Raw genomic sequence first — 23,280 nt, 5'->3', positions numbered from 1 at the left:
AAGAATTGATGCTTTCAAATGTGGTGCTGGAGAAGACTCTTGAATATCCCTTGGACTGTAAGAAGATCAAACCAGTCAATCCTAAAGGAAATCAACCCCGAATGTTCATTGGAAAGACTTTTGCTGAAGCTGAAGCTCCAATAGTTTGACTACCTAATGCAAAGAGCCAACTCGTTGGGAAAGACCCTGATGCTGAGAAAGACTGAAGACAGGAGGAGAAGGGGATGACAGAGGATGAGATCACTGACTCAATGGACATGAATATGAGCAAACTCCAGGAGACTGGAGGACAGAGGAGCCTGGCATGCTACAGTCCATAGGATCACAAAGACTCAGACATGACTTTGCAACTGAACAACAACAATCATTTGCCCCAAATATTATCCGCTGCCCAGAGAGCCAGGAAGTGAAAACTTTTTGCCAAAAGTTCTGTGAGAAGACCTCTTGCACTGAGTGGACTCCAAGTTAGGTCAAATACAGATAGCTTTTGCAAGCAAGGTCTTTCAGAAAAACAGCAGATGAGTCAGATAATGACAGTTCTTGAGAATGAGGCTTTGAAAGAGCTCTACTTCTATTCTTCTCCATCTGGTTGGCTGCATTGGAATCAGGGCTGTTGAAAATAAGGCTTCCATGGATCTGGAGAATGAACGATGAAACAGTGCCACAAAGCATGCAAGCATGCTGTTCATACTGAAATTCAGTTCTTAAATATTCCTTGAGCTGCTGAAAGCTTATAGTTAGTATTCAGAGTCAGAAAAACCTGATTCTGACAATTTTTTTTGGTCAGATTTTCATTGCTTTTATAAAGGAGAGAATTTTCAGAGATCTTATGCCACCATTTTTGGTGAGAACTCCCTTGCTGTTTGTACCCTCATAAAGGATTTGGCCAGAGCAACAAGGACTAACCCTTTGTAGTTAAATTCTTTCATTTAATGGAACCAGCTTTGTTGGTGTGAGTACCTTGAAATCATATAACCCAGATTTAAAAGATATCCTGATATTCAAATTGCTTTTGGAAATCTTTTTGTCTTAACCATAAAGTATGATAATATTCTGAAGTCAGTGAACCTATGCTTGCTAAGTTGTTTCAGTCATGTTCAACTCTTTGTAACTCCATGGACCGCAGCCCACCAGGCTCCTCTGTCCATGGGATTCTCCAGGCAAGAATACTGGAGTGGGTTGCCATGCCCTCCTCCAGTGAACTTATATCTGAATCCTATTAAGTGGCTACAAGTATATACTACTTCCTTGTGTTGCTAAAACAGAGTCTAAGTAGCCTTCTATAATTGTACTTTTAGAAATATTGACCATTTTTAGATGTTAGCCTCCCCACATCACTGTCTTTTTATTATATTGAACCCCCAGATTTGCTTTTGATTAACAGTCAAACCTTAAAAAAGTCCTCTGAGAGAAACAGAACCTGAAAATGTGATATTGAAATGAAATGATTTAAAATAGTATTTGGGCATTTACATGTCCATTGGTGCCACAAAAATCTGAACATGGAATGGAATTCAGAACTCCATGAAAGAGAGCTGATGTCCAAAGAGTTGATGTCACACAGCTTATGGCCTGATTGGCACGGAAGTTGGAGCTGGACAGTTGACTCTCCATTCTGCTCTGGTGGAGGCTGCACTTCTAAAAGCGAGCTCTTCAAACTTACATCTCAATTACTCCTAACAGGGACAGTTAGAATTTTCTTTCTCAAAGATTTGAGAAATCCCTGATAAGATGTACTGTTCCCTCAAGTTTATTTTAATTGTAATTTTTTTTTACTGTCAGCCTTCATCCAGCTTTGACGACTTAGATTCTCGTAAGTATGCTTTGACAGTTGGATGGTTTCATTCTCTCTTCTGGGTCATTTTATCCCATTTTAAGGATATAAATAAACTGATTAATAGATAAATAGATTAAATAGACATAATAACATAAACAGATTTAATAACAAAATTTTATGTTATTTAATAGCATAAATAGATTAAATAAACTGCTTATTCCACATAACTTGGACTTCCTGGAAAGATTTAGGGTTTAGGAGAAAATTGGCAGTTGTCAGAGGGAGAATGGAAAAACTTCCTTTTCCTGAAACACGTATCTCTTACAAAAGAGATGAGTATATTCTTAGGATTAATGAACATAACATTTAAAGAAAGTTGTTCCCTTAATAATTGCTGTCGGTGATTTTTAAGCCTAATGTACAGCAGGGGTTTAATTCTGACTCTGAAAGTGAGCAGAGGTGACTCTGAAAGTGAACCTGGAGGCCCAGATGTTTGGAAGTAAAACCATTTGCTCCAGTGTAGGCAGGTTATTTACAGCTGCACTTTACTGCATGTGAAAGAGAGAAAAAGATTCTTCCCACTGTCTTTCCTTCTTTCTCTCTGGACTTTGTGTTTCAGTCCCATCTCACTTAGAAATGAACCTTTCTCCCCATCTCTGGGCCCACTTATGGTCCTGGGCACCCCCCTAAGGAGACTCATTGGTGCTTTACAAGCATAGGGTTCATTCTTCTTCCACGGAAGGAAGCATATTGTGGTTGCTAAGTGACTGTGGGGAGGGAAGCCAGGTTCACTGCTTGCCTGTACTTCTCTGCCTAGATAAAAGCTCCAAAGTTAACGCGATAATTATGTTCTGCATTGGTGGCGCTATCCTGTTGGCCATGCTCGTTCTGATGGCCGTTGTCATCTGTCTTTACTACAAAGTAGCCAACGCACTGAAGTGAGTGATGTGGGTAAGAGGGGCTAACACCCCCTCACATGGGATCCTGGGGCTCCGTGCTTGAGCGGGGTCATCCCTGGCCCTGTGGCCACACCCTGGGTGAGGTCAGGAACAGTGGGAGAGTTTGAGAGGATCATGGCGGGGAGGGTAGAATCTGGCTTTCTACCCCTTCTGGTCTGGGGCTGTGAGCTCACAAGGAGAATGTTCTCAGCTGCGGGGTCTGTGCTGCTTTGCCGTCCCTTGCCCTCCCCTACCTTCAGCAGGTTGATTCCATAGAATTGCAGACTGAAGATGGCATGACTGAGTCTGCCTCTGCTCACTCGGAGGATGGGCTGAGCTGATGTTCCCCCCACCTGAGTTGGGGAGCTCTCAGCAGGTCCTTGGCTCTGGGCACAGTGGGATGGGCCTGTAGGACCCTGGGAAAGCTGAGTTGTGTGAAGATCCTGGGGTTTGCCTCACCAGGGAGTGTAGATCTGAAAAGGGAGCGTTAAATTTGGGGGAAAGGAGCCTTCAAATATGGGCGAGACTGGTTGTCAGAAGCAGTGGTGTTCCCATGCATTAACGTTCCAAGGAGGCAGCATGTTTGTTGAACAGAGCCCTGCATCAAGCTTTGAATGACCTGGTTTTTATTTCCAGCTCCTCCTCTACTTGTATGTGTTTGATCAAGGCACTGTGCTTCTCCATGTCTCAGATTCTTTATGTGATAAGTGAGGAGAATACAAAAAAAAAAAAAAGAAAAGAAAAAAAAAGCAGCAGTCGTGTTCCCATTCTAGGGAAGTTCAGTCTGTGAGCAGGAAGGTAACTCCCAGCACCCGGGGGCGGCTGACTCGGCACCCTCCTGGGTTGTGCTCTGTACTTGGTGGACTTGCAGTGATCACCTGGGTGACCCGCACTTGCAACTCACTCTCCCTCATTTGCTGGAACCTGATCTTACATTTCTGGCACTCTTAGGAGAGGAAGGGATTGGACAGGAACTTGGGACGAGGGCAGAGCTGCTTTCATCTCAGGCTGGTGTCATGGGTTTGATTGGTTCCAGGCCCAAATTCTCCAGATCCCCCTGACAGTTGTAACAGGTGGACAAGAAGAAAAATTCTAATCCTATGGTCTGTGTATGTCTTTTCTTAAGCATGCCAAAGGTACCTGTTTGTTTGGCCTTAAAAAATAATCCAGCCACGGTCAACCCGGACAAGGTCAGTGCGGCCCTTACCACTGGGTCTTATCCCAGCCTCCAGTGCTGTGACGAATGTAACTTGTATCCCGGCTTCGATGCCCTGCCTCCGTGCTGCTGCAATGTAAACGAGGGGCTCTGACTTGGGTGGGTACAAATATCTTCATGAACAATATTTCTTTCTTAGTAGAGTCTTTTATTAAAGTCAAGTTTTATACTGTTTCCATTATATCATGTACTATATACCATATTTATGTGCTTTTGAATAAATGCAATATTGAAAATAACCCTCTCTGCCTCCAGTATTGTTGTTGTTGTTAGTTGGAAAAGTACTTACATTTGTGTCTTACCTACTTTGGGACTTGGGGCAATTAGCTTATCATGCTATATTGCAATATAAGGAGAGTTAAGAGTAGAAAATACATCTATATATACAACCCCAGGGTAAAAAATATAGATGTTAGAGTGTTTCCAGTTTCAGACTCTGCTGTAAACTTCCCGTGCCCAAGCCCTTCTCCTTCTACCAACTTCCTTCACTCTCACCCAGCTTGCTGTGCCGTAGACAATGTTACATGGCCAGGAGGGAACTGCCATTCATCCCAGAGGGTATTAGGCAGGCAGGGTTTCTCTGGGTGGAGGGCACCTGATTTGTGTAATGATGGGGTTGAGCTCTGTGGTGTCAAAAGGACATTTTAAAAACCTGAGATGCCTCCTCCTGCTATCCTCCAAATCTTCAAAAGCCGATTTTCCTTCTTTTTGTATCACTGTTAACACTGATTTTTGCTGACTCGGCTGTTTCAGTATCTTTAACCGCAGACAGTGTCTTTAACCTCCTGTGAAGGTTAAAGAAGTGATGAAGAGTGGTAAAGAGTGGTGAAGCCCAGATCCTTCTGGTCTCAGCAACAGGCAGGAGGATGCACCCCTCCTCATTCCTGCTCTGGCTGCTCCTTTCTGTCCCTGCTCTTTCCTCTGAGCCTCTGAAACCCCCTTCCAACCCGCCTCTCTGTTTGTAACCAGAGTTTGTACTTTCCCTCATTAGCACAACCTTTGCTTAGTCAGCATCCTGTGTTTTACTCAAGGAATTAAGTAGTAACAAGTGGTTGGTTACCTACTAAAAAGGATGAAAAAGGAAAACAGGAAATAATGAGAAACAACTACTACCTCTAGGCTCACAGGGAGAAAGCGATGGTAGAACTAAGCATTTGGAAGAGGTCGCCTCCTGGCGGAGAGGCAGTCCTCTAGCTGAGGGCTTGGCTGAGGAAGGTCTATTCAGCACTTTAGAGCCAGCAGGGTGAGCTGCTCTCACACAGTAGCCCTTGGAGTGGCCGAGAAGCTGCCTGGAGGGTGACATGAGTGCCCCCAGTCTCAGTAAGGGTTTCGAGAGGCAAATTCAAGCCTGCACCTTTCCTGGAGCCTGCCCCAAACCTGCCAGCTGGAAGTGATGAGTCCTTCTTGGATGTCCCTGGAGCACTTCCTCTCCTGGCATCTACTACTTCCTGCTTCATCTTAGGAGTTCAAGTGCACTTGGATTTTCTCTTGTCACCAGCAAGCCCCTGAGCATCAGTGCAATTTCCCTCTGAGCCCCACTCAGTGGTCAGCACAGTGCCCAGAACCCAGGAGGCCCTGTGCAAGTGTGTTCCAAATGTGGGGCGTACACCCTAAATCCAGGCATTGCAGGGTCCTTGAGGGAGGCAGGATGGAGTAAGGGGTTCTTTGAGACACCCCTCTGGCGGGCAGTAGGAACAGAACATAACAGAGAGGCTTTAGAACCCAGCAGACTTGGTTCAAAACCAACTGTGCCTTTCACAAGCTCGGGCCACTGCAGAAGTTGCTTAGCCTCTCTGAGCCTCAGTTTCCTTAATGTAAAATGGGAGGGAGGGCCGCCTAACCAGCAGCCACTTTCCTGATGCCCAAAGGCTTTCTCTTTACTCCTACGTATGAGTATACAGTGTGCCAGGGGACACACCATGGAGATAAAGGCAAACAAGTCCTTAGGTGCCTGATTGAATTCCAGGTCCAAATCAAAACAGATTCCCCCCATTTTCTTGTTAATAGTTTAATGTAGATCTTCCAAATACTTCCCCCAGTCGCCATGCAGGTCAGTCTCCTTCTGCATTCCTTCATACATCTTAAATGCAGCTACTGGCAAGATCTTTTCTAATGTGAAAAGAACTTAACTAGGTTGGGGAAATCAAATTAAGTATTTACAAGCAGCACTTGAAAACTGTCTGGTTACTGGCCCATCAACCATTCTATCAGGAACTGATATCAGGAACTGACTGAATACCTGCTAATGGCCATGCAAGAGGGGTATTCAGAGGTGCATCAGATGGAATAGTGTAATACTGTGAAACCTTGTGACCCAAATATTGTGACCCACTAGAGAGTGTAAAATCCCATCACCAGGAATTATTAAAAAAAAAAAAACAAATTCCTTTGTAGTGGAGTGATTGAGCTATATACAATGCACGATTAGCATATAATATATATATATGTCAATGCTATTTTTCTATAGTTTTAGCAGCCTCAAAGGAGTGTCTCAGACCTGCTGGGTGGAGCTGAAAGTCCAAGCTCCACTTGACTTGAGGGTGCAGGGGAGTCCTCATTGCCCAGCTCTTTACTCTGCTTTCTCTGATAGCACCCTGGGGAGGGGAAGGGAGGAAAGGGGAGAGGATAGGTAAGGGGCATGGAGAGCCGGTGGAAGTCCAGGCTCCCCACTTCACCTTTGCTGGCTAGGCAAGGGGTGGGGCCACAGTTTCACCTGTGGAGCAAGTAAGTTATGGCCTCAGAGTTTTCTAGAATTGCCCGGCTGCCTCTTTGTTGGTTCTCTGGCTAGAGAGAGCAGGCTTCTCTCAGGCCATTTTTGTCTGTACTAATTGGAGCTTCCGGTTTGTACCTTTGTTCTTGTTAAGTGCATTTTGATCCGTTCGACATGAGGTGCTGAACAGTAGCTGTGGTTTTCAAACTTCATCATTCCTAAGAATCACCTGAGTGCTTTTGGAAAGAGCAGCTTCCTGGGTCCCATTCCCTGAACTACACCCAGAGTACTGAACTGGAAGTGCACTGGACCCTTATTTATCTATTTTTAATTCATTTCTGTATTTACTTGGCTGTGCCAGGTCTTAGCTGGGCATGTGGGGACTTGAGTTGCAGCACGTGAACTCTTAGTTGTGGCACGTGGGATCTAGCTCCCTGACCGAGGATTGAACCCACGGCCCCTGCCTTGGGAGGGTGGAGTGTTAGCCACTGGACCACCAGGGAAGTCCCTTATTTATTTATTCTTGAAAATTCAGTGCATTAATTGCCAACACTTTTCACATTAGGGATTTGCTAAAGGCCATAAGGTGCTAATTTTGGAAGCTCTTAGCCTTTCTCTGCAAGATTTAGATAAGTACAGATAATGGGCAGGCGAACTTTTAAAAGTGGAAACTCTAGCAGCTCTTGGTAATCTGGAAAAACTTTTTTTTTTAATTTGAAGCACTTGCACAAAATAGATGCCAGATGCTAAAATCACTGTTTCATGTGACTGAGGATGAAGCTACTTGTGAGATAATTAACTTTGGATATAAAGATGCTATCTTCATCAAACTGACCATTAATTACATATCAACTTCTACTATGTATCCGCAGGGAGCTTACTTTTACCAAGATGGTTTTCAGTGAAGGGCATGTTTGCAGTGAAACTGACGTGTCTCGCTTTAGAGGCAATGTCCCCCCTCCGGTCACTTATCAGATTTTTATCTCTCAGGAATTTGGGGTTCACTTCCGGGCCCCATCAAACCCTGCCCTCCTCCCTGAGGGACTTGACAATAGTGTATATCCCCTGGACTTGAGAGCTCATGTGTTAAATACTGTTACTAAATATGTCTTGAAAAACAAGAGAAAAAAAGTCTGTTTCTTTAAAGACAACTTTGAGGGCACTGAACCTAATGCAGAATTCTTCCTGTTCAGATATGAGATTAGATTATGTGGGTGCTGCCCTTCTTTTCAGGGAGGATTTGGGACTATGCTAATCTTTCTTTGTCTGCTTTTCAGGTTTCCCGTAAGGCTTTGAAGATCTGGGAAACAGACTAAGCACGTGGTACCCCACAGAGCAGTCCCGAAGGGTTCCTGTGATTGTTGCTCAGGCTCTCGTTTGCAAGCTTAACCCAAGCCCAACAAAGCCAAGGCCCAATTTGTTTTCTTTGAAACAGACAAATAAAGCTCATTTTGTGTAAACGACAATGAGTAAATGATATTTGATTCAACTGACCAATGACTATATTTAAAAAAAAAAAAAAAAAAAAGCAATGATTTTCTGATAGACACTTAGTTTATTCTTCACAGGGCCCTTGGCAAGATCTGAAAATAAATTCTCACACAACCAGAGTGACAGAAACAAAAAGATCCACCTACTAGCATCTAAACATTAAGGAGCCAAAAATATCTTTAAGTGCAGTGTGGTATCAAGAGATAACTTTATGACATGTTGTACAGTTTAAGACAGTGATCAAGTTCTTGATAGTGAAGAATTATAAAATGCAGGACTCCTAGCTGCAAAGACAGCAATTGCCTTAGAAATTTGGTAGTCAGACAAGATTTACTTAGCAATCAACCTCGAAGAGAACCTCTTTAGCCCTTTTATCTGTCTCTATGAGGACGACCTCAGATTTATCCAACATTACTTTGCTGAGCAGAAATAGAATTTGCTTCTAATTTCTAACAGGTTGATGTGGAACTCAGAGAAATCACCCACGAGTCTTTCTCTGATCAGTTCCTTTGTGGATCTCCAGTGGTCCCACCATTTGGAAATGCTCATTCTGCTCTTCTGTGGCCTTCCTGGGGCCTGTGGCCCTCTTACTCTGCCCTGCACAGCCCTGGGAGCAGCGGGAGGAGTGGTCCCCCACTTTGCAGATGGTGACCTTACACTGCAGATAGATCACGTCATAGCTGGTGAGAATGCTGAAGATGTTGAACTTGAACTGGGCTACATTCTTTTGCTGGGAGTGCAGGTTGATATAAGTATTGTCTTTGATGCACCTGATGGGAAGAAAAAACCCCAGGTCAAGAGGATTAACTTAAAGCACGCTGCTGTTTGTTGTTTGGTCACTCAGTCGTGTTCGACTCTTTTTGACCCTAGGCACTGCAGCCTGCCTGGCTCCTCTGTCCATGCAATTTTTCAGGTGGGAATACTAGAGCGGGTTGCCATTTCCTACTCCAGGGGATCTTCCTGACTCAGAGATCAAACCTGCATCTCTTGTGTCTCCTGCATTGGCAGCTGGATTCTTTACCACTGTGCCACCTGGGAAGCACCAATTTAAAGCATGGTGTGGATTAATTCTGGCTCAAATAATTGGCTTGGACACAAACCTCTGAATTTCAACCAGAGTTCCTCCACTACCCACTCTTTTATGAAAAAAATGAGATGGTTGGATGACATCACCGACTTGATGGACATGAGTTCAAGCAAGCTCGGGGAGTTGGTGATGCACAGGGAAGCCTGGCATGCTGCACTCCATGGGGTCACAAAAAGTTGGTCACAACTGAATGACTGAACTGAAGTAAACTGATGAGAGGAAAAAACCACCATTCCTAGCCAGAAACAGAAAGGCACTGTAAAACATAACAGAAAAACAAAACAAAGTAAATGCTAGCCAGAACTATTACCTACTGTATTTTTTCAAAAGGGTAGATTAAAGGTGGTAGCTATATTATTTGAGGGGCTTCCTTGGTAGCTCAGCTGGTAGAGAGTCCACCTGCAATGCAGGAGATCCAGTTCAATTCCTGGGTTGGGAAGATCCCCTGGAGAAGGGATAGGCTACCCACTCCAGTATTCTTGGGCTTTTCTGGTAGTTCAGACGGTAAAGAATCCTCCTGCAATGCAGGAGATCTGGGTTTGATCCCTGGGTTGGAAAGATCCTCTGGAGGAGGGCATGGCAACCCACTCCAGTATTCCTGCTTGGAGAATCCCCGTGGATAGAGGAGCCGGGCGGGCGATGGTCCGTGGGGTCTCAAAGAGTCGGACACGATTGAGCAACTACGCGCTGCTGCTGCTGCTGCTAAGTCGCTTCAGTCGTGTCCGACTCTGTGCGACCCCATAGACGGCAGCCCACCAGGCTCCCCCATCCCTGGGATTCTCCAGGCAAGAGTGCTGGAGTGGGGTGCCATTGCCTTCTCCAGCAACTAAGCACAGCACAGTACATATTATTTGAAGGTGAACTTAATTTATTTTAAAATTTATTTTGTGTAACTACTGAAAAACTAAAGAAAGAAGTAAATGTTATATCTAGAGGAGATAAAATGGAATAAAATAAAATGCTCAATTAAAACCAGAGTATAAAATGCATTAAACCTGCATTAAAACCAGAGATGGCAGCAAAAGGAGAATTGAGGGCAGAAACAAAGAACAAATGCAACAAATAGAAAACAGTTACTACAAGGCAGATTTTAATCCAACTATGTCAACTATCACTTTAAATGTGAATGATTTAAATATACCAATTGGAAGACACAGACTGCCAGAGTAGATTAAAAAAAACAAGATCCAACTATATGCTGTCTATAAGAACACCATTTTAAATATAAAGATAAAGGTTAATTAAAAGGATAGAGAAAGATTTACCAAGTTAATACCAATCAAAAGAAAGCTGGATTAGCTATATTAATTTCAGCCAAAACACACTTCAGAGCCAGGATAATTAGAGATGAAAAGGGGCATTACACAACGATGAAGGGGCCAAAAGAGGATGAGATGGTTGGATGGCATCACTGACGCAATGGACATGAGTTTGAAGCCCGCGTGTGCTTGTGGGTTCATGCTCTGCAATCAGAGAAGCCACCGCAATGAAGAGCAGGCCCTGTTCACCACAACCAGAGAAAGCCCAGTGAGCGGCAGTGAAGACCCAATGCAGGCAAAAATAAGCATAAATGAATAAATTGTTGTTGTCTAGTCTCTAAGTGGTGTCCAAACTCAGGGAGATGATGAAGGACAGGGAAGCCTGGCATTGCTATGTCCACGGGTCACAAAGAGTTGGACAGGACTTAGCAACTGAATGACAACAACACGTTCCCACCTTAGGAAACTAGAGAAAGAAGAGCTAATAAAACCTGTTAATAAAATAAGCAGAAGTATGACAGTTGTTAATTCTGGCCTCTCTGATATATGTAGCCACTCGGCTTACAGGATCTTGGTTCCCTGACTAGGGATTGAGCCTGGGCCACGGCTGTGAAAGCACAGCATCCTAAGCACTGGGCCACTAGGGAACTCCCTCTCCTTGCCAAGTTTTGAAATGGGAGAACTGAAAAGGGAAGAGCTTTCTCTCTCTGACTCAGTGTGGCTTAGTACCATATCTGTGCACTTCCCACACTGTGGCTCACTCTGCCTGTGGAAGGTGCTGCCTCTTGCCCTCCCCAACTTTTGGAATCAGGCACCATGATGCCTCTCAGGGGCTTTAGGAAGCGCTCACCGCTTTAGTGGCTCTTACCACTCTGGAGCTTCCATCAGAAAGTGAGTTTTGATGTCTTCACACTGGTTGCCAATTACCCATCCGTAAGCATTTTGCGCTGGTTGGGGGATAAGAGAGCTATAAAGGCAAACATCTTGCCTGAGTTCTAATTTGGCAAATGTTGTGTCTAACCAAAGGTGCCAGAATAAACCTCATCACTGTAAGAGCTTAGCCTAGGATAACCCAGCAGCCCATCAGTGCTGGCCAAATACCCTGAGGAATGGGGAATGCAATAGTTATAAAACTTGGAGGGAAGAGAGGCATGAGTCAGCAGAGCCTGAGACAGCACGGGCTCTGCCTAGGACTCTTTGGGGATTCAAGGGATGTTGTCTGGACTTCCTATAATTATCTGCCCTCAGCTGGGATCAGAGGGATGGTTAGGGTCTGGACTCCACCTCTGGACAGGATGAAGACTCTGGGCACAACGTTCTGATTTAGGACTGCCAGTTAAGAAGATAACAGTCAGACTTCCCTGGTGGTCTAGTGGTTAAGAATCTGCCTGATAATGCAGGGGACAGGTCCCGGAAGAGTCCATGTGCCAGGGGGCAACTAAGCCTGTGTACCACAACTACTGAAGCCCGCGTGTGCTTGTGGGTTCATGCTCTGCAATCAGAGAAGCCACTGCAATGAAGAGCAGGCCCTGCTCACCACAACCAGAGGAAGCCCAGTGAGCGGCAGTGAAGACCCAATGCAGGCAAAAATAAGCATAAATGAATAAATTGTTGTTGTCTAGTCTCTAAGTGGTGTCCAACTCTTTGTGACCCTATGGACTACAGCCTGACAGGCTCCTCTGTCCATGGAATTCTCCAGGCAAGAATACTGCAGTGGGTTGCCATTTCCTTCTCCAGGGGATCTTCCTGACCCAGGGATCAAACCCACATCTCCTGCATTGGCAGGCAGATTCTTTACCACCTTCGAGCCACCTGGGAAGCCCAGATAAATAAACAAAATTATTGAAAAACCAAACAGAACAGGTCCCCCAAAGGAATAATAGGTAAATAGTCAACCACATCAACCAGACAGGGCCTTCCATTTTCCTTACCCTTGCTTGATCAAATCATACTTGACAGTTGTAAAATCACTGGGGTCTGGAGAAGCCACACAGGTATCCACAAAGAGCCGCAGACTGGGGTTGGGGCTGTGGAGTGTGGCCTGGAGGAAGACCTCTTTCCTTCGGCTGGCGTAGTGTTGCCCCGTGTTCTCTCCATGCTGGGACAGGGGCAACTCGAGGAAAGATATGGACACATCGTAGCCAGCGTTCTCCCCAGGGATGACTTCCACTGCTGACGGGCCATCCGCCCTGCAGGTGAACTTGAGCTGAGGCACCCTGTGCCGCAGGACTACTCGACCCGGGTGGCCCCTGGTTCGGCCTCTGACAGAGTTGGAGTAGCTGAGGGAGCCGCGGCTTTCCTGGGAGGAGAGGGGAGAGTTGATGGCCTGTGCTCCTGGCTCCCTGCCCAGCGCTTTCTTCAGGAGCGAAGACCTCTGCTTTGTGCCCGCCACTCGGAGCCAGTTTGCTGAGAAGCTGGAGGGCATGAGGTCTCAGGCATGACCTCTCTGGTACCTGAGGTCATGAGGGGTTGACCTTATGTCCCTGCTTCTGGGAGTCTGGGGTGCATGCAGGGAACCCCTAGTATGTGAGTCTGGACTCCCTTCTGCCCTCTGTGGGGGCCAGGCTTGGGGAATACAAGACAGGGTGGGAGGTCCACACTGGCTGCTGAATTCCTCTACCGCTCTGCCCTGCTCTGACCCCCAGACCAACCCTGGCTTCTTGTGAGCTGCGGGCCTGGCCCTACAGACCCTTGCTCTCAGCCTTGCTCCTTCAAAGCCAATATGACTTCAAGGGGCCAAGAAGGTGCTGGAGGCTGATGAGTAGGGGCCTCCAGCAGCCTCCTTCCCATAGCCTGCTGGGTCATGGAGACTCATCCTGGCCAGGGATGTTTATTCCAGGGAGCCTTGGCCCGTGCAACTCAGATCCAGTGGCAGTCTGCCTTGAAACCCTCCAAGGAAAGCCCTGACAGCTTATAGCAGTGTTTCTCACTGGTCTGCCTTGCTTTCCTTTCTTTTTTTTTTTTTTTTGCCCCTAAGAACCTTTATCTCTCTTCCCCCTTGAGAGGATGTCACCCTTGTTGAGAACGCACAGCTTAGAAGAAAAACTGAACTCTAGGACCGTGTGGCCCTGCCCAATTCCAAGCAGACTTTGGGCTTCCTGTGGTTCACAGCCCTGAGTCTCTCCCGTGACCTCTTCAAGCTGGCTGCTGCCTCAGGGCCTCTGCACCCCTCTGCTGACCCCCTGCTTGGAGCCCTCCTCCTCTTCCTCTGTACCTGCTTTACGTCCTTTTTCAGGCCTCAGCTCTTTGACCACCCTATTCAAAAGTGGTCTTCCACCCCAAAGCATTTTCTATCCTTTTCCTTGTTTGACGGTCTCCTTAATCCTTTTCACGACAAAGGACTCTCATCTGTGTTTATTCAGGATCTGTGTCTCCCTTCTCGCCAATGTAAGAGCCGTGGAGCTGCGGTCCTGTCAATCATAGTGGCTGCTGAGTCCTCAGCACCTAGAAGGATGCTCATTCCCTGACTCTGAAATCGGATACGGGCCCTTTTTATAGCGCTGCCTTTCCCCATAGGTGCTTGGGGACTTGCCACCACTGCAGGCGGTTCCTGACTTGCCATCTCCTCTGGCCCTAGAACTGTGGTCAGCACAGGAGGCTTGCAGGGGGAGCTGGGCCAGCCAGGGCCAGAGAGGACAGCTCAGGGTTCTCTCCAATGGACTGGAAATGTCCAGGGCCTGCTGGCCTCCCAGACACTGGGGAGCTTCCAGCAGACTGCTGGGGAAGAAACCTCTGAGGTAAAAATTTGAATTTTCAGAACAAAGAGGACAAGAATGATCACAGTCTGCACAAATAGACGCAATGTGAAGTACGGACTTAAAGTGGTTATTTAGCACCATGGAGACTGTTTGAATGCATTCAACCTCCAACAATGTCAAGTGTTTGGGGTGTTCTTTTTTTGGGCATGTGTCTAAACAGGGATGTGAAAGAATACATGAATAGCATAGGGATCTTGCTTTGTAACCTGTTACATTATTAAATGTGCCTATGAACATGATTTTCTGGTTATACACGCTTCCTGTATCTTTGGTATACTTGTTTCCTTAATTTCAATGATACTGGTTTGTGAAATAAGTAGGTGGTTAAGCAAAATGAAATAAACATATTCATTTCATTATACATAAATATCTTAATATTTGTTTCCTACATTGGGAAACCTGGTTAGAAACACAGCACTCAGGCTGTCTCCCCCAGCCCAACACTACAGCTTGCACATGGTAGGTGGGCATTAGTGCTGAGTAAAAAGCATGTGGTAACAAAATGCTTTGGCTTTGCAGCTTAGAGAAGAGCATCCATCTATCCATCCGTCCGTCCATCCACCCATCAGCCCATCAGCATTCTGTACTTGTTACTATGTATTCCAAATTCCCAAAAGGAAGGGCAGTTTTAGACAAATTAATGAGTTGCTCCAGGTCTCACGGAACTCAGAACCAAAGTCATGGTTGTGCCTTTCCTCTGTCCCTATTCAGGTTTTTAACAGGTGGTTGATTCTCCCAAGCCTCTCTTTTCGGCCTCCATCCATAGAAGGGTACCACCACCTTGTCAGTTTCATACCTGTCTGACCGTGCCACAGTGGCCATAGGGAACGTTGAAGATCAGGTAGCGCCCTGTGACTCGGGGGCGACACAGCTTATCATTTAAATGGATGTCCCAGGACGAGTAGCCCAGCCTCCGGAGGTAGCCTCGGTCAGTGACGACTTGGAAAAGGTGAGGCCAGCAGGAGAGCTGGGCTGCAGAAGGGGGAGGATGGGGAGAAAGTTACAAAGAGAACCTGGAGCCCTCAGGGGTGTGAGTTATGTTTACTTTATAAAAGTACCATGGACAGTGCCCTGGGTTGGGACTGGTTTGGCTCTCATCACCCCCTACACTCAACTTGACTTCCATTGACTTTATATTTCCCCTTCTTTCCAAAAGTCATATCATATCCACGGGGTCCTACCCACAGAACATGTCCCAGAGTCAGAGCCTCTTCTAAGGATTTAAAGGACAGCTCATCTCATATGGTAAGAACATCTGAGCCTGAACATGCATCTGAGCCTTTGTATGAGGATTAAGTTAGAAAAAGGGAATGGAAGCCAAGGGAGGGGGTGCAAAGGGACTTCCTCCCCGGCCTCCTAAAGCCCAGCAAGAGGATGGAGATACAAGAGATCTCAGGGTAGACACAGAAACTGGTCCCCTCACACAGTCTGTTCATTCTTCCACAGACAATGGGTCTCTTAGCTCCCCTTTTTGGAGTCTCACACCCTAGGAGGGAAGAAGACTTTACCGTTGTCCTTGGGTACCACAGAGTCAGCTGCACCTGGTGAAGGGGGACAAAGAAAAGCAAAGGTCAGCTGTGCAGAAGCACTGGACGGGGACAACATAGCCAGCAGTGGACGTGAACTGTAGGAAAAAGGGCTCATTGGATTCACCTATTAAAGCTGAAGCAATGGCCTGGAAATACTCCAGGGTGATGCAAGGGAAAGGAGGGCCCAGGGCCTCCTGATGGAGTTGGAGGGAGGGATTCTGGCATGGATAAAGTAGTGTTGAGAATGGTGTCATCAACACCAAGATTTGTTGGAGAGAGAGACTAGTAAATACAGGGCTTTGCAGGTTATAAAACTCATCGCATGGTTGAACCCTGGCTGGCATCCCTTCCCATGCACATGGCGTGCATAGTAGCCCAGGCTGGGAAATGCACACTTCATGGCTATCAAGCCCTCCCCTCCCAGAAGCAAGGCAAGACAGAAACTCAGGGCCAGGACCCAGAAGGAAGCATGGCTGGCCAGATTCCCTCAGCCCTTCAAACGCTCTCAGCCCCAGACCACTGGTCCTTTGGCTGCTGAACCTGATGAAAAAGAAACCCTTTGGTGTATAATCTGAAAATAGAAGATAAATTACCATTTACAGGGGGCCCCCCAACAGAATGAGGAATAGCTGGAACTGTGAACAGACAGTAAAAGTGAGGATCTGGAGAAAAAGGACCCCTCAGCCCCAAGGCTGACTCACACTACATGGCTCCCTGTGGAATTAACTGTCTCAAGGGGACTCTGATAGCCTATTTGGGCCCCATTTCTATGCAAAACAAGAGAAACTTGCACATAAGGCACAAGGAACAGCAAGGATGCCTTTGACTCATCTACAAAAAAGTGGAATGGAAGAGCCAAAGTGAGCTAGCCCTGTTCACCAAACCTTAGCATTCCATCAATCTGTGAGATTTAGTGGATAAATTAAGGACAAATATAGGGCAGGATGACTCCACACAGAAGGTCTGCCCATGGAAGTATGCCAAGACAAATGGCCAGTGACAAAAACTATTCACTGAATCTTGGATGAAAGGGACCAAGGGGAACCCAAGACAGTGCAGGGTTCTGCCTTCCAAGGGCTAGGTCAAGGTGGGGAAGGGACTCCACCTAGGACTGTGCCCTTATCAGAGGTTGAAAAGGGGACAACAGACAAATTCTATACTTTTTAATCATTTTTTTTTAAAGCTGTCACTTCTTTCTTTGGCTTCATAAACTTTTAACTATATTTTGGGACAAATACTGCACTGAACCGGAATTAGAAAAAACTGGCTAATAAAGTGCCACCTCTGTCTGATTAAAACATTTACCACCATGGCTATGTAATAAAATATGCTCTTTTATCCTAGAATCTGGGGCCATGGTCCACCTGACATTCCTCAGGCTGGTGAATTCTGACCTTAGGGATGCTTGGAGGGGAAAGAAAGGGTGGAGCCTTAGGAAGACCCCGGGGAGGGCCCGGCGTGGCAGGGGAGCCCGGGTACCTGCGCAGACCACGCTCGCGTCCTCCCAGTGCTGGCAGTCGTGGCGCGCCCAGCCCGCGTGGGCGCAGCGCTCCAGCGCATCCTCGGTGCCTGCACAGCGCACGTCGTCCAGCAGGATGGGCCCAGAGCCCGGGCCGAAGCGGCCGCGCCCCAGGGCGCTCAGCGCGCGCCCGCAGCCCAGGACGCGGCACACCACGCGGGCGTCCCTGATGCTCCAGTGGTCGTCGCACACCGTGCCCCACACGCCCTCGTGGCGGACCTCCACCCGGCCCTCGCAGCGGCCGCGCCCGCCCACCAGGCGCAGGGGCAGGTCTGAGGGAGGCAAGAGGCACTAACTCATCACATCTATCCAGTGAAGCTTCTTTTAATGAATAAAAGTCACATTGTAAGAACTGTAAGAACTATTATGGATACAGATTTTCAATTATAAAATAATTCCTGGGGATGTGATGTACAGCATGGTGACTATTATAGTTAATAAGACTGTATTATGTATTTGAAAGTTGCTAAGAGAGAACTTGCAAATTTTCATCTTGAGACAAAAATTTTTGTAGCTATGTTTGGTGATAGATGTTAACTCAAATTACTGTGGTGATCATCCACAGTATATACAAATATTAAATCATTATATTGTACACCTGAAACCAATTTTTATTGTTTATGTTATGTTAATATTATGTTACTATGTTAATTATGTTGATATGTTATATGTAAATATATTAATATGTTAATTGTGTTAATATATTAATGTTTATTGAGGTATCGATTATACCTCATGAAGACCTCTATACTATGTAATGTAGTTATTCCATTCCTAGATACACTCAAGAAAAAGAAAACACATGACCACAGAAAGATGTATAAATAGCAGAATTCTCAGCAGTACATAAAACCTGGAAACATTCAAATGTCCATCCACAGAAGAATGGACAAATAAATTGTGATATGCATGTTCATAATAAATTGTGGTATGTCCACACAATGCAACATTACTAAGCATAAACAATAAAAATGAAAAAAAAAAGAACAAATTACCAACATATGGAACCACCTGGGGCAAATCTTAGAAACAATTTGTTGGGACCTCCCCAGTGGTCCAGTGGCCAAGACTCCGAGCTCCCAATCTAGGGAGCCTGGCTTTGATATCTGGTCAGGGAACTAGATCCTGAACACCACAACAAAGACCCATTGCAGCCAAATAAATATTTCTTTAAAATTTGTTAAGTAAGGTTGAGAAGTCAGATGCAAAAACACATATGCTTTGATTTCATTTATACGAGATTCTAGAAAACCAAATCTAATTTATAGCGACAGAAAACAGATCAGTTGGCCTGGGTTCCCCAGGAAAGGATTTACTGTAAAGGGGCATGAGGGAACATTCTGGGGGGATGGAAATACTCTAGATCTTTTTTTTTTAATTTAATTAAAAAAATTTTTTGCCTCGTCCTGAGGCATGTGGGATCTTAGTTCCCTGATCAGAGATTGAACTGTGCCCCCTGCATTGGAAGCACGGACTCTTAACCACTGGACCACCACTGAACACAACTGAGGGACACAACTGAGCGACTGTGCGCACACACACACCACTGAAGTCCCAGAATGCTCTAGATCTTGATTGTGGTGGTGCTCACACAGTTGGATATATTAGACAAAACTCACAGATGTGTGCAATTTACTGTACATAATTACACTTCAAAAAAGGTAATTTAAAAAGTAAAACTAATTTAAAAAGAAAACCTAATTATGTAGGTGGTGCTACACCCACAATGTGTATAAAATGATTTGCCTTTATACAAATTGGTTGCCAGTGACTATTTTTCAATTTCCTGCTCTGCTCAGCACATAGAAGATGCTCAGTGAACGTTAACAAACATCTCTGGCACCTCTTCTCTGTGACTGAAATGCCCTGGTCCAGGATAGTTGCTCTCCTCATCATCGATGGTTACTGAGACACTGGAAGCAAGATAACAATTCTTGTTCCAACTATGAATAAAGGCAAACATCTGAGTGAGGTCTTGAGAGGTGCATCGAGGCTTCTAACCTACAAAACGTACGTGTGTGCACACATCTGTACCTGCACATACGCACCTAAAAGCTATAAAGTTTTCTGTAAAGGGTAGGAAATTTCAATGAAAAGGAAATAACAGTATTAATAATGATCTGATAGTTTTAGTGCTTAGAAACAAACAAAAATTACCAGGTAACGGGGTCACTTCCTCACCAACTGAAACTGAAACTGTAGAAAAGAAAAAAATAAGCTTAAACATATGCATATCCTCAAAGTCACATATTTATATTCAAAGCAGAAAATGAACCAAATGTTTTTTCTAAGTTTAGACACTAATGCTTTTTAAAAACTTTTTGCTTTAGTTTGGGTGCCAAAATACTGTTCATTAGGTTTTATCTTTTTTGTCCATTAAGTTGCATCAAAATGTAACAAGTAGTGCTGTTTATTTTCCAAAAATTAAATTATTGATTTATTTTTAAAATTTTTTGGCTGTGCTGTGCAGCATGTGGGATCTTATTTCCCTGACCAGGGATTGAACCTGTGCTCCCTGCATTGGAAGCATGGAGTCTTAACCGATACTTATCAAACAATTTATTCAATGATCAGAAAAATTTTACAAATGCACTGAAGTTTTGAAAGGAAGAATTCAAAACATTAGATTTTTACGAGGGCTGAAAATGAAATAAAGAAAATCAAGTGAGATTCCAGAAATATTTTTAGATAAGAGAGAGACCATATCTAATATTAAAATCCCATATGAAAGTATTCAGAAGGAAGCAAGGCAGGAAGAGTAACAATGGGCTTTATGACAGCGTTTGGTTGTATAAACTACTATAAAACTAAGGATTAATTTAGCAACAGGCATATGATTGTTACCAGGTGATGATGTCGATACTGTTGAAACCAGATCTGTGGCTGCCAAAAAAATTTCCAGTGAAAAGAAAGCTTTAACATTTGAATTCATTGAAATTTTATGCTGTAGACCACAATTTAAAAAAAAAATAAGACTGTTTTAAGCTGTATATAAAAGAATCCACTCTGCTCATTTATCTTGTGGTCTTGTGCATGCAGGGGGTGAACAGGGTATGTGAGGTTGGTCTTTAACAAGGTAGATTAACAACAATTCCCATTATAAGCATTTACAATGTGTCATAATTTACGACTCTAATTCTTACCATAAACATGCCAGCCAAGTATTATCACTATAATACTTATATATTATAAGTATATAAGGATGTGGAGACTCAGCTTATACACATCTGTGAGTGCGTGTGTGTGATAAGTCACTTAAGTCGTGTCCAACTCTTTGCAACCTTATGGATTGTAGCCCGCCAGGCTCCTCCATCCATAGAATTCTCCAAGCAAGAATACTGGAGTGGGATGCCATGCCCTCCTCCAGGGGTCATCCCCACCCAGGGATGGAATTCACATCTGTTACATCTCCTGCATCAGCAGGCAGGTTCTGTACCACTAGCGCCACCTGGGAGGCCTTGTACACATGCCTGGATCACCCACAATTCAAACCCGAGAGACCCCAAAGCACGCTCTTCCAACACCCCTCTGCCTTTCAGGGCATAGGATGTGGGAGTCGCATTCGCTCTGGCTCCACGAGGTAAATCAGGAATGCGGGGGTAGGGGGTGGTTAGTGGCTTGGAGCTTCCCCAGCCTTTCCTGTCCTCTCTCCCCACCTCTGTTAGGGAAAAAGGAAGCGTCTCTTCTTGGCTGGATTCTTTCAGAAAGCCACTCATAGAGCTACTACAGAGAGCAGAGAGATACCTGGTGAAGAAGGAGCTTCGCTTGAAGTGGGAGTCACATCTGCAAACAAAGAAGGATCAAACTCGAGTATTAGTGAAAAGGAGATGGAATGATTTTTTTCAAAAACAGTGTGGTTGAAAACAGAAGAAAGTGAAAGTGAAAAGCTCAGTTGTGTCCGACTCTGTGACCCCATGGACTGTAGCCCACCATGCTCCTCTGTCCATGGGATTTTCCAGGCAAGAATACCGGAGTGGGTTGCCATTTCCTTCTCCAGGGGATCTTCCTGACCCAGGGATTGAACCCGGTTCTCCCACATTTTACGCAGACACTTTACCGTCTGAGCCACCAGGGAAGTGGTGAATGGATAAAACCAACACTATCACAGTCCATCCCCTAGTGGGTGTGTCTGGGTGGAGGGGTCAAAGCATCGCCTGAATCATTACAGGACCATGCAGCAGGTGGAGGTGTGGACCCCCAGCCCTCTTGGGCACATGCAATCAAGACCAGTGTGACAAGCAGGTGTTCCCTGGTGGAGGGACCACTTCTGTGTCTGTGCGTGAACGAGAACGTGAAGCTTAATTTCTGTGAAAAGGAGGCTGGGACTTCTGCTTATATTGGGGCTTATTCTTTAGACAAAATATTCAATGTATATGTTCACTTCTTAAAGAGAAAGAGGGGAGTTTAAACTTAGGAAATGTGACAGGCAGAAAACATTACCAGAGAGGGTGTCCACTTCTGCTGAGGCTGAGAACACATCTGCGCATGAACAAAGAGAACAGGACACTTAGCAACGAGAAAAAAGATACTTCGTGTGTCTTTTCATTGGGGTTTACTTTGTGGCCAAAATGGTCGTTAAGCGGGCTTGTTTTCTAAATAGGACTCGAAAGTAAGAAGCTAGTCTGCTTCATTTAAACACCGCAGTGAGAGAGCATTTACCAGATGGAGAGGTCATATCTGCTGAGGTTGAAGCGAGATCTGTAGAAAAAGAGATGAAGAAACTTATATACCAGTGGAGAAGACTCCTGGGTTTTTACTGAGGCTGTGTTGGGTACAAAACATCCGTGCGACAGCCTAGTCTGATCAATGGAACTCCAAGAAGAGACGCTTATGGGACACTAGAGAGTGCTTTACCTGGTGTGGAGGTCACACTGGCTGACAACGAAGCTGCAGATGAACAAAAAGAACAAGGCAGCAATAAGACAGCCACACCAGGCATACATGTTTCTATAAGATAACGAAGATGTAAAAATGGCCAATGAAGATCAGTATGACTGACTTGGCTTGTCTGCCTACCGTCTAGACAGGAGCTATAGCACGGCATCTCCAAATCCTCTACTGCCCCAGGGTCCGACTCTGCGACCCCATGGACTGTAGCCCACCAGGCTCCTCTGTCCATGGGATTTTCCAGGCAAGAATACTGGAGTGGGTTGCCATTTCCCCTGGGTCTCCTCTTGGAGACCCTTCCCTTCTCCCCTTGGAGGCTAGCTGTTCAGAGGGCAACAACCATTGGTCCAAGTTTCTCCATTGTATGGTGTTCATCTAACAAAGATTCCATAAATGGCGGACTTGCTTTTCCCTGCTTCCCCTTAAATGAGTGGGAGACAGTGACCCAGGAAAGGGTGACCTCTGCAGACCGGAACTTTCCCTAGGTAGGCTGTCTCAAGATCTAGACTGAGGGTGAGGAGGAGTATAAAAAGTCCATTTGTCTCATACTAAGAGATGCCCTGCATCTCTTAGCTTTATCAGTTGCTGCTAAGTCGCTTCAGTCGTGTCCGACTCTGTGCGACCCCATAGACGGCAGCCCACCAGGCTCCCCCGTCCCTGGGATTCTCCAGGCAAGAACACTGGAGTGGGTTGCCATTTCCTTCTCCAGTGCATGAAAGTGAAAAGTGAAAGTGAAGTCGCTCAGTCATGCCCAACTCTTAAGCGACCCCATGGACTGCAGCCCACCAGGCTCCTCCATCCATGGCATTTTCCAGGCAGGAGTACTGGAGTGGTGTGCCATTTTCTTCTCTGAGCTATATCAGCAATAAAGACCGTATTTTGGTTCTGACTCTGATGCTTTATGTCATAATTACTTCAACACCTGGAGTAGTGTAGAGCATCTTCTTTATTGTCCTTCACCCAAATAAATCTCTAACACTATTTGTCAAGTTATCAAGTCCAAAGTCACACGGGTGAAAATATGTGGGTTATTTTCAAATCTCTTTTGATACTGATTTCTAACATTATTCCAGAGTGATAAGAGAACAGACTCCCTATGAGTTCAATAC

General features: G+C 45.4%; 2 protein-coding genes across 2 annotated transcripts in view; one reads left to right on the top strand and one right to left on the bottom strand.

Moving 5' to 3' along the window:
• Positions 1-401: 401 nt before the first annotated feature.
• On the top strand, positions 402-8,099 carry LOC102411621 (protein FAM24B). Its single transcript, XM_006080448.4, has 4 exons — positions 402-1,813; positions 2,595-2,715; positions 3,842-4,030; positions 7,919-8,099. Exons 1-3 carry the CDS (start codon positions 1,732-1,734, stop codon positions 4,023-4,025), a joined length of 387 nt encoding a protein of 128 aa, XP_006080510.2. The 5' UTR covers positions 402-1,731; the 3' UTR covers positions 4,026-4,030; positions 7,919-8,099.
• A 115-nt stretch (positions 8,100-8,214) lies between these two features.
• LOC123327546 (deleted in malignant brain tumors 1 protein-like) overlaps positions 8,215-23,280 on the bottom strand; it is a 109,011-nt gene continuing 93,945 nt past the window's right edge. The window contains 6 exon segments of the mRNA XM_045164112.1: positions 8,215-8,902; positions 12,410-12,892; positions 13,962-14,089; positions 15,033-15,208; positions 15,745-15,860; positions 17,160-17,556. Coding sequence (XP_045020047.1) covers positions 8,611-8,902; positions 12,410-12,892; positions 13,962-14,089; positions 15,033-15,208; positions 15,745-15,860; positions 17,160-17,556 — 1,592 coding nt within the window. The 3' untranslated portion in view covers positions 8,215-8,610.

The sequence above is a fragment of the Bubalus bubalis genome, chromosome 23 (assembly GCF_019923935.1).
Source record: "Bubalus bubalis isolate 160015118507 breed Murrah chromosome 23, NDDB_SH_1, whole genome shotgun sequence".
NCBI classification, from domain to species: Eukaryota; Metazoa; Chordata; class Mammalia; order Artiodactyla; family Bovidae; genus Bubalus; species Bubalus bubalis.
The sequence above is the reverse complement of the archived record's forward strand: the minus strand, read 5'-3'. Positions and strand labels throughout refer to the sequence as shown.